This window comes from Galeopterus variegatus, unplaced genomic scaffold (assembly GCF_000696425.1).
Source record: "Galeopterus variegatus unplaced genomic scaffold, G_variegatus-3.0.2 Scaffold7209, whole genome shotgun sequence".
Classification (NCBI taxonomy): Eukaryota; Metazoa; Chordata; class Mammalia; order Dermoptera; family Cynocephalidae; genus Galeopterus; species Galeopterus variegatus.
The window spans coordinates 75495-87464 of NW_007733320.1; the positions used below are offsets into that span (position 1 = coordinate 75495).

The 11970-nt window shown below is 42.1% G+C and overlaps 1 protein-coding gene across 1 annotated transcript in view; it reads left to right on the plus strand.

Moving 5' to 3' along the window:
- LOC103607173 (protein FAM65B-like) overlaps positions 1 to 11970 on the plus strand; it is a 65819-nt gene that overhangs the window by 35936 nt on the left and 17913 nt on the right. Inside the window, exons 6-8 of the mRNA XM_008591709.1 lie at positions 616 to 669; positions 4687 to 4836; positions 7599 to 7662. Coding sequence (XP_008589931.1) covers positions 616 to 669; positions 4687 to 4836; positions 7599 to 7662 — 268 coding nt within the window. The remainder of the gene's footprint in view (positions 1 to 615; positions 670 to 4686; positions 4837 to 7598; positions 7663 to 11970) is intronic.

The window sequence follows — 11970 nt, forward strand, 5'->3', positions numbered from 1 at the left end:
GGGATCCGAACCCTCGGCGGGAGCGCTGCCGCGCTTCCCAAGCGGTGCACTATAGCAGTGCACCACCAGGCCGGCCCCCCTTTTGAAGATATTTTAAAGGGCAATTAAATACATGTAATAACAATAATGTTCATAACTCAAAGAGATGACATGTGAACAACTATGATTACCTTTGAGCATGCACCGGCAGCTGACTGTCATTTGGCCAGTAGCAATTGTAAAATGCACTCCAATTTCAGAGACAATAAAATCTGAAGAAAAAGCAGACATCTTAGAACAGAAAATTATATTATTATGAAGAAATTTAAATATACTCCAATATGATACTGTCCTGCCAGAATTCTGATGAGTTCCATTTGATAAGCCTCCCTTGATAATAAATGCAAGGATTTCAAAAACTAACTCAAGTTCATCTCTCAGAATATTTTTAAAAAATATTTTCTGAATTGATATTAGAGAATCTTTAAAATAACAACAAAAATTAGAGGGTAGGGGAAATATTTAGCATTTTCTGGTACTTTTGAGTATGAGATAATAAAAAAGATAGTCTCACAAGCCTAAATCAATTGAACTGGAAATGGCTGCATTTTTTCAAACTTATTCTTTTAATTCCAGCAAATTAAAACCATTGAAAGATACATGAGACGCCTGGAGTTTCACATCAGTAAGGTAACTGAAGTCCCTCTTGTCTTTGCCTGTTTTTCAGTTCTCAGGTACCTATCAATACACCTTTGACCTGAGCATAGCATCCACAGAGAATAGAGAATGGAGAATTTCTAATCTAAAATAAGATAAGATGATTAGCAGTTAAGGCCTCCAACAGGTAGTAAAGATGGAGAAGAAATAAGAACGGAAAGCCCGATCGTCTAGCACAGTTGGTTCTCTGCTTCAGTCCCACATCTATTGAGTGCTTTCCGCACGGTAGGCATGGTGCCTGTTGGAGGGCTTGCAGCCTCAGTGATGCATGGGTAGAGATGAGATTGAACCAAACTGACCCCACAAAAAACTTCATACTTGCCTAATTTTACCCTCTGGTCCTACATACACCTTGGTATTTCAAATACTTAAAGACAGTTGTCCTTGTGCCTCCCTAATTTTTCTCAAGCTCTTGATTCCTTCCCCATTTTGCGTGGTTTCCAAGTGCTTTTTCATCCCCATTGCCCCTAGATGTGCACCAATTTGTCAGGTCCCTGACATCTAGCCGTGAACCCTGTAAATAGGTCAGTGATGGTCCAACCAGCCTAATGTGGAGTGAGACTCTCACCCTCCCTGTTCTGGACACTATGAGGAATTTTTGGTGCAACCTAGAGAATATTTCCCTTTGGGGACAGCTAAACCCCATACCATTAGCAATTCCTGTTCCCATCCATACCTATCAGCCTCTCTTCCAAGTGGAGAAACTGGGGGTTTTAGTAGATCTCTCTACTAGAAGTCAGAAGCCTGGGGTTCTAGTCCCAGCTCTGCCACAGACTCAATGGTTATGTCGTTGGCTGTGTGGACTTGGCTTTCCACTCTGTGAAATGGGCTGGGAAGGTACATGTATTCAAACTAGGTGGTCCTAAGAATCCTTTCCAGTTTAAAATTCTGTGATGATTTATATATATGTATATACACATGTATGCTACTGCCTTTGTACATTCTCACTTTGACAGATATTTATTACATATGCAAATCTGAAATCACTCCTATTTCTGTTAAACTCAGTAAATAAAACAATGACATTCATCAGAAGGTATTTGTGTGACAAGAAAGCTTTCACAATTTATTCTGTTTAGTTCAAAAGAATGTCTAGAAAACAAAATCAATATTAGGAAGGGGGGTATTTATTCATCTTGTACCCATTGTTGTTTAATACAACAAGCCTAATGGTTTTTAAAGGTTAGTGGTACTGTATGTGCAGCACCTTATGCACAGGATGCCTAACAAAACATATGTAACTGAATGAGTCAATTAATCAGTTTATTTGATGAAAACCACTGCTGACTTATAAGAAAGACAAATATTTGCCAACAAATGGGCCAGTTTCTGCTCAGATGGCTACATAGGTATCCTTTGTCCTAAAATTTAATTCCATTTGGCTAGGATGGTTTGATATTTAGGGGGGTGGGGAGGACAATGAAGAGAGACTTTATTTGGCAAACAGTTTGCAAACCAGGAAGACAGAGCCTTCCATACAAAAGTGCGCTCTGCCAGACCAAGGAGAGGGACTGTGTTATAAGGCAAAAGTTTCCACCCAGGTTCCCACTCAGGTCCTCTGTATAAATGAGGGATTCAGTCTCGCTCAGTCATAGGTTGGTATTTTTTTGTGTGTGTCCTTTTTGAGCCCGGCCGCACCACGCTCAGCCAGTGAGCACTGTGAGCGCACCGGTCATCCCTGTATAGGATCCGAACCCGCAGCGGGAGCGATGCTGCGCTCCCAGCGCCACACTCTCCCGAGTGCGCCACGGGCTTGGCCCCATAGGTTGGTATTTAAGTGAAAACAAAGAATAAAGTTTTCTTTCAATGGAAAGTAATGGATTAAGTCATTACAACTGTATTAATGGTCCAGTGAGCACTCTTTCCTTGTTGAGAGGATTACAGTCTCAGAAACTTTGGAGTACCCAATGCAGGGGAAAGGTTTGAAGGGGCAGTTTCCCAAAAGACTACATGTGTGATGCAGGGGAAAGGTTTGAAGGGGCAATTTCCCAAAAGACCACATGTGTGATGCAAACTTTGGAGTACCCAATGCAGGGGAAAGGTTTGAAGGGGCAGTTTCCCAAAAGACCACATGTGTGATGCAGGGGAAAGGTTTGAAGGGGCAATTTCCCAAAAGACCACATGTGTGATGCAGGGGAAAGGTTTGAAGGGGCAGTTTCCCAAAAGACCACATGTGTGAAACAGCCTGGTCTGCATTGGAAGAGGTATTGGCACTTGTGTTTCTAAACACTGCATTGTTTAGAAACACAGGTGGGGATCCTTTGCATCAGAACAATCTGCAATGTTTAAAATTCCAGATTCTTGGCTCAGCCCTAACCCACTGAATCAGCACCTCAGAATGGGGCCTGGGCATCAGCATTTTATCAAGCTCACCAGGTGAGCCTTAGGTTAGTTTTAAAGTAGGGACATCATGGTTCATGCCAGTACCAACCAAACGATTTTATCAGCAGTTATGCCACCCCTTGAGTCTTACACTTCAGAGATAAATTCTTTGACCCTGAAGACTAAAGACTCTTCTTTTCAGTTTGGGAATTCATCTCAGCAAAGTTGAGTGAATTGTTAAACTAAATAGCAACAACAAATCTTTTAACCAAGAGAATAACTTTCTATCCTTCATGTTCACATTCTAAGCTAAGTGTCATGGATGTCTGAACAGAGAAAGCAATTATGGAATATTACAGTACTCTAATACGTTAGTAGTATGCTTTTTAGTGAGCAGCCAAAAATTTGCCTTCAGAACAAAAGTAGAATCTTAAACTGTAAGTCCAGTATATGCATCTCCATCGTCTTCTGGATCTACAGCTTAAGCCTCTTTTTTGAGGGAACGAAGTCTGTACTAAAATGAAAATTCAAATAGTCCCATTTGGTAATTTTCTCCCAGAAGCAATAGGTTTTATTTGCTTCTGCCAGTGCCTGGTGATTGTGTCCTTTGTTATCTGCCTGAAGATTCCAATAGTTCACTGTGGTTGGTTTAGTGTGTTGATAACTGAAGATAGTACAAGACTATAGAAATAAATATCATCAGGAATAACTTTAGAACAGGTTTTCTCATCCTCAGCACTATTGATATGTTGGGATAAGTCTTCACCACGGGGGCTGTCATCTGCCTTATGGGATATTTAGCAGCATCTCTGACCTCTCCCACTAGATGCCAGTAGACCCCTGGGAGTCAAAATCACCTTGGGTTGATTGAGAATTACTGCCTTAGAAGCATTCAGCAATTATCAGGCTTATGTGATAAATATAATCAGCAGTCCTTTGAAAGGGATATATTATTATTTAGAAGCATAAGAGTAGAGATGTATAGGAAAAAAAGTTCATTTATACTGCTTTGATTATTTTTTAAAGTTGTGGTATAGTTTACATACAAAAGAGTTCACGGTTCTTAAGTGGTCATTGTGATAAGTTTTAACAATTGTCACTTCACCCTAATTTTAAGAATAACTTAATAACTTTATTTTGTCTCTGTTGTTGAGCCAAGACTTTACAAAAATTGTTTTCAATAAATAGCCCCAAGTTCTTTAAAAAAAACAAAATGCTGGATTTGGATGTGTAAATATCACCTTGTGACAATACCTCTTAAAATGAAGTGGTAATAGCCTGTTATACCACAAAGCTTTTGCCTTGGTGTGAAACTGCATAAACCCTTCCAGTGTTTGCTCATATGTAGAAGGCTCAGTAGATCAACTAAATCACACAAGGATCATTTTCAACAATTCCAATGATAGCCTCAAAAAATGCATGAGAGTCATTTTCACTTTGTGTAATTTGAAAACAGGATCAAAGTGAAATCTGTTTTGAGACAGAAAATGGGTCATAATGACTAAAATGAAAATAACTGGTCTCTGTCTAAAAGAATAACGCTCCTACAAGATTCTCCTTGTTGAGGTCAGAAACAAAGTACCTTAAGCATGTAACAGAGACCTATGTAACTTCTTTCAATCATGACAAATATTTATATCTCTGTCTTTCCTGTTTTGATTTTGGCAGGTAGATGAACTCTATGAAGCTTACTGTATCCAAAGACGCCTCCAAGATGGTGCCAGCAAAATGAAGCAAGCCTTTGCAAATTCCCCTGCCAGCAAGGCTGCCCGAGAGAGTCTGTCAGAGATCAATCGGAGCTACAAAGAGTACACAGAGGTACAACCTGCTAATCTGCTTAGTTTCTGGGTGCCACCTGACCTGATCTGAATTGTTGGTAATGGCCTTGAACCAGACGAACAGCAGCCCACAACCTCATTTCACTCTCTAGAGAGATAAGTTTTATTGTTAGCCTCAAAAAAATGCAAGGCAGGCAATCAGTGGAATTGTTTGAAATGAATGAGTAAGACACAGTGCCCTGATTTGTGTCATTTAAACACACATTCAAATATTTGAGTGGACAATCTAATCTAGCTTTATCCTTGGAAGTTGAACAGACCCTGTGGTTAATACAACTGTTCTGGATGTCAGTGCTAGATATTCAGTAATCCTCCTGATTACAATTTTTTTTTAATCATAAGAACATCTTATCTTAAAGGACACAAGATAAAAAACCATGAACAGAAGTGTGCTTTCCTGGTTTCTGACTCTCTGGGGCCCAAGCATCTGACACAAAGAGGTCTTCACTCCTCCTGGGATCACCTAATACCAATGTCTTTGATGAAATGACTGAATTATTAAAGCAGCACTTCTCACTATCCCATGAGTCTTTATTCAGAGATCAAATTTCATGACTGAAGTCATCGGCCTGATGAGGGTCTGTTGGACAATTCCCAGAGCTGAGCATCTGTCAGCCCTGGGACTGGAGGGACCTCTTAGATGACTTTCAGCAGGATCACTTTGTGCATCTACTGCAGTGTTGCCTGTTGACTGAAACAAGTTTGTCTCTTTTCATAACCTAAAACAGGGCTTCTTTACCTAAGTTCCCCTTTTCAGAATAATGTTTCTTTAATGCATAAAATAAAACACATAGTCATTCAAGGGAAACAAATTATATTGCAATACAGTTATTTCAAAGTTGTCGATACAGTTGTCAAAATATTTTAAAAGTCAATTGCGTGATGTGTTTTGCTGCTGCTTTATGCACGCACCAAATTACAAGATCTAGCAGTAGCTCTAATAACTACTGAATTTCAAAGTAGTGAAATCTATAAATGATTTTTTAAAGTTCTCTGCAACAAATGATGTAATATGAACATATATATGATTTCTATCAGTGTCAAAGTCACCCATGTTACTAATACTACTGTAGCTTGTTTTCTACATTTGTGATACATGGGCATGCTAAGTTTTAGTTAAAGGTTAGTGAAAATAAAGATGTGACTGTTCCTACCCCCCACCCCATCCAAGTTTACGGACCCACAGTTTGAGAATCCATAGTTTAGAAGCAGCCCTAGTTCATAAGGTTAGTGAAAATAAAGATGTGACTGTTCCTACCCCCCATCCCATCCAAGTTTACGGACCCACAGTTTGAGAATCCATAGTTTAGAAGCAGCCCTAGTTCATTAGACCTCATTTCTACAGATCTCTGAAATCAAAAGAGCAGTTTCCGATTATAGAGGCTGTGCACAGTACACAAGCAGATAACTGACCAGCAGTATGCAGGAGCTACATGTTCTGGAACATTTGCAGGTCGTTTCAGAAATAGCCACCCTTGGTCAATGCCAGGACATGGCATCCTGACTTTGCTCACAAATTCAAAGATGTAGAGTGCAATTTCAGCAAGAGGAAGGGCTATCTTAGAGAAGATATAAGTCAGGACTTCTGCAGCTTTGTACCTCACTTGACATCAGCAGGTTTTGAAAAATGCGGGTTTAGGGCAAGATGGCTTGGGGCACTTTTGCACGTGCATCAATGGCTGCATGGGTGAAAGGAAAGAAAATTTTGACCATGGATGTCCTCAACTTTTAATCCAACTGCCCCCCAAGTTCTTCAAAGGCACTGGTAGCAATCTTGATATGCACAATAACATAGTTGCTATTTCTGGAAACTGTATGTCACTCCTTCACAAAGATGCCCAGTGCTCTGAGGAAGTAAAATTGTTTACAATACTGAGACTTTTGTCCAAAGCTTTCAAGCTACACAGAGCTCAAACGTCAGGAAGTTTTTCCCAGCTCCGATAAACTATTTGAGGTGCTGTGGATTGGAAAAGGCAATGTTATCCTCTTTGCATTCCATGAAAGTGATCATTTGAGCAGAACAAAGGAACAAATGAGAATCAGAACCTCTAGCCTTACAAATCAATCCTGAGGTCCTCTGCATACAAAGTCCCAATGGAAGCAATACCTGTCAGTGCTGACCCAGCTGGCTTTCGTCAGAGCAGCCAGCCCCGACTATCCAGCCTTGATGGAGACTGACTACTGAGGAAGAAGCCTGCAGATGCTGCCCTGGGGGCTTCTATGAAGACTGCTGCTTAGTATGGAGAGGTGGCATCCAAAGTTTAAGCTGGTGGAGGTGCATCTCTGGGGATGGCCCCTGGCCACAGCACTTTTCCTTTTGATTTCAGTTCATTTGCTTGTCTTTCACATAGGGACATAATCAAAGTTAAGGTGTTGCATTTGTTTGTTATCTCTTTAGACTGTTTATCTAGAAATTTTTTTCTCCATGATACTGCCTTTTTTAGAGTCCGAGGCAGTCCTTATAGAATTGCCCACATTCCAGATTTGTCTGACTATTTTTGATGTAATTTAAATTGTTCTTCTATGCCCTAAATTTCCTGCACACTAGAAGGCTTGCTTAGACTCAGGTTAAACGTTTTGTCAAAAATGTTTCATAGGCAGTGCCGTGCAATTCATTGCAAACAGGTCAGTGCCTCCTGATGTTCATGCAATGGTTGTCTGCTGCTTTTAAAATGTCATGTGTTTTGAGCTGTTGTGTGAACACAGGCTGGCTCTAAGGCTCATCTCCTGTCTTCTTCCCAGAATATGTGCACCATTGAAGCGGAGCTAGAGAATCTGCTGGGGGAATTCTCCATCAGGATGAAAGGTATTCTTTTCCCTGTTCTGAGTGAGTGTGGAGCCATCTGCACAGAGCTCCTTGAAGTCTGAGAGTGCACAAACTTTTTAATTTTTTTTCAAAGACGTTGTGTCACCTACTCTCAACCCTCCTCACCTATGTTGATTTATTGATGCTTCTCGTCCTGAAAAAATATATTCATTATGCTTAAAAAATATATTTATCATGACAGAATCTTAAACATACACAAAAGTGGAGAGAACGTTACAATGAATCCCCGTAAGCCCATCACCTAGATTTAATAATGAGCAAGATTTTGCCACATTTGCTTCATCTTTTTTTTTTCTTTGTTTTTCCTTTGATGAAATAGAAGTCCTTTGGTGACACAAAACCCAGATATGTCAGTGTGCCCCTGTGTACTTCAATATGCATCCCTGAAGGAATAGGGCCATCTTCTTACATAACCACAATGCTAAGTACTGTCACCTTATCACATCTAACAAAATTAATAAGCCTTTGTTATTAACCCATCCTTATCAAATGTCCCCAGTTGTCTCAAGAATGCCATGTACATTTGGTTAGTTCAAATGAGGATCCAAACAAGGTCCATGCATTATAATTGGTTGATAGGTATATCTTTCAGGTTTCCTTTAATGTAAAATAAACCCCTCTCTCCTTTCTTTCCTATCACTGACTATTGTTATGCAGAATGTCCACATTCTTTTTTTTTTGTCTTTTTTCGTGACCGGCAACAGATCGCAACCCTCAGTGTCGCGCCTGTACCGGACCAGGACCGGCAACGGGATCGCAACCCTCGGTGTTGCCCCCGCTCCTCGCTCAGCCAGTGAGCGGCCGGTCTGTATGTGGGATCCGAACCCTCGGTGGGAGCGCCGCCGCGCTTCCCAAGCGGCGTACTGTAGCAGTGCGCCACTGGGCCGGCCCCCAGAATGTCCACATTCTTAACTTGTTTGTTGGCTTCTTTGTGGTGTCAGTGGTTCCTGTACCCCCGGTGTTTCTGTAAACTACCTACCAATTTGTTATCTCGGTGTTAAACCCGCAGAGAGCTGTGCCTTTCTCTCTCTTTTTCCCAGTGCCTTTCTGGTGTTTATTCCAGAAAGTGAAAATCTAGAAGCAGTATTGATTTATACTACAGCACCTTCAAAATAAAAAGGAAGTCTGGTTTTAGAAAATGGAGCATGCCCCAGCCGTTGTGAGATTCACAGCCCAATGGCCAGGCAGGGCTGTCAAATAAGCAGCAAGTTCATTTCTCTTTCAAGTTCTGGTCCATTTGACTGCAGCAAAGAGGACTGGTGCTTATGCATCTCTTTTTTTGAGGTTTCTTAGCAGCTTGATCCCTGGGTTGCTAATGGTAATTTAATCACCCTCTTGTCTACTTTCTGCAATTAAGGGAGTAAAAAAGGGGATACTTTTTTTAAAAAGTGCTCAACGGGAGAGCTTCATTTTCAAATGAGTCATCTAACTCTGGAGGGAAATTATTCTGTCAAGTACTGTGCACAACATGTGAGAGCCTCTCTGAATGAGTATAGCTAGAATAAAAATGACCTTGACCCTCAGTTTCCCAAATGGCTGTATTCATCTCTGCCAAGAGATGTGGTAGAGAATCAGTTTGTTTTTCAGTGTTAAATCTCAACATTTACTACCAAGTCAGGCATCTGGCTTTTTCAGGTTTTTAGATCCATTCTCTTTATTTTGAATCCTCACCTGAGTCAGCGGTTCCAAAACCACTCAGGCCCTGCCCCCACCGCAGCAAGTCAGAATCCATAGTTGCAGGGTGGGGCTCTGGAATTTTTTATTTTTTAATTTTTTTTAAACTTAGGATGATTGTATCAGCAGCCTGATTCTGGAAAGCAACTGCGCTGGATCGGCAGTGTTCAGCAGATTTTCCTTTACTTCCCACAACACTCAGGCACCACCCATGTAGACTAGCAGAGTCATAGAGTCTTGAAGCCTAAGAAAAATTCAAATCACAACGTCTTATCACTGTCAATACAAAGAGTACCATATTTTCCCTGTTTCTGATGTTCACTATTGTTGAATGCATCTATTTTGGGTGGGGCAGTAATTTCCCATTTTATAGATGGAAATAGCGGCCCAGAGAGGTTAAATGACTTGTCCCAGAAATCACACAGTGAGTTAAGTCAAATTTGAAACTGCATTCCAGGGCTCTAGGCTCCTAACGTACTCCCACCCCCAACCCCACATTATGAGGAAAGCACTAACAGAGCTGAGCAGATACCATAAACTATTGCTCAGAGAATGGTCTCTCCTGATCCTCTTCAACCTAGCACACAAGCACCCCGTGAGTGGAGCAAGAAGAAAGGGACAGCCCATCCACCAGATCTGGAGCCTCAGACCTGGTGGTCAGTGAGGGGATGATGTTGGGGGCCCTGTCATCCACTGGGGGATCTGACCACCCAGCTAAATAACAGCTCTGGGGTATGATGGGTTATCATGATGGACTGATGGAAACTTCTGTTGCTCCTGATCTTTAAGCCCTTCCTCTCTCTGTTGTTCTTGCTTTCCTGTCTGATCTGCTTCCTTTGCTTCTGCCTAAACTCAGAGGTTCTCCCATGGGGTCTCTCAGACCTGAAACTGATTCTTCTTTTTCACTGATAGACTCTGCCGCCTCCACTTTCCTAATCTAACGTGAAAACTCAGAAACTACATCTGTGAAGCCTTTCAAGGGTAACACCCCCATGGAAATCATCCTCTACCTCGATAAAAGGAAAAGGAAACCCTCTCATGCAGCCAAGAAATCCTCTATCTTCGCAATTAGCTGCTTTCTTATGTATTACTCATTCTGGTAAAGTCCTCTACCTCGATAAAAGGAAAAGGAAACCCTCTCATGGAGCCAAGAAATCCTCTATCTTCGCAATTAGCTGCTTTCTTATGTATTACTCATTCTGGTAAAAAAAATAACTACCCCCAACATACATATTGACAAACTAAGAAAGTGTCGTAATATTCTCAGACCGAGAAACTCCTAACTTCCTCCCACTACACCCGTCCACACTTCCCTTTTTGCCCCACCCCCAACACACAGACAACAACCTTGTGGGGGGCGGTGATGATGATAAAGACGATGGAGCAAGCACTTGCCGAGCACCTGCTATTGGCCGGGCACTAGGCTGCATCCTGATGAATGGCCCCAGCCTTGAGTTGTACATGGTCTCCTAGAGAAAATGGTCATATGGGTCAGTGCATTTTAATTCAATGGAATAAATAACCAACTGGACCAATAATGTGGCCAGATTGCTGCAGAAGCCCGCGGGGGGAGGAGAAGAAGGTTGCCACCCACCTGTCTGGAGGAGAGGGGAGCAGGAAGGAGGAATGTTCCCCAGTGTAACCTTTGAATTAGAATGAGGACTGTTCTGTACAGATGAACAGCACCAGAACAGTATTCACCAAAGAGGGGAAAGTACATTCAAAAATGATAAGCAGACTGGTGTGGCTGAAGTGCCTGTTGAGAGAAGAGTTATGGAGAGTTAGTTGGGGCCAGATTTTGAAAAGCCACAAATGCTAAAGAGAGAGCACTAGATCCATGAACTGTCAACCAGGATGCAGGTTAAGAGATGTGGTTCCTCAGGGAAAACTGGTTCTTTCCCCAATTATTACTTTGTTCAAATTAAGTTCCAACCAGTGTATGTATCCAAAAGTCTGTGCTAGCCTCTCCACCTTTCAGGGCAAGTCAGAGCTCCAGAGAAGGAAGAACTACCAGGGAGCTAGTAAACCTGCATTATTTACGCATGGTCAATACATCAGTAAGGCCTGCAGCAGGAGCTCCTGACTCTTCGGCTACTTGGCTGTTTTCCTCAGAGTAGGAAGTGTGACTCTTGGAAAGGAAGATCATCACAGAACTGGAAAAAAATGATGGGGAGCATCCTCCTGGCAGAATGGTGTCTGAGCAAAGGAAAAGGGGGGGCTGCACATTCTCGCATCTGGGTCCCCCAAGTGAGACTGTATGGAAGAACTGGCATATCAGTAATATGTGAGCACAGTAAAACATCCAAAAGGTATGAGAATATGTACCATGAAAATATGAGTTGCTTGTAGGGCCGGCCCGGTGGCGCACTGCTACAGTGCGCCGCTTGGGAGTGCGGTGGCGCTCCCGCCGAGGGTTCGGATCCCACATACAGACCGGTTCCCGCTCACTGGCTGAGCGAGGTGTGGGGGCAACACCGAGGGTTGCGATCCCGTTGCCGGTCCCGGTCCGGTACGGGCGCAACACTGAGGGTTGCGATTCGTTGCCAGACACGAAAAAAGACAAAAAGGAAAAAAATAAAAAATAAAAAAAAATATGAGTTGCCTGACCCCCCC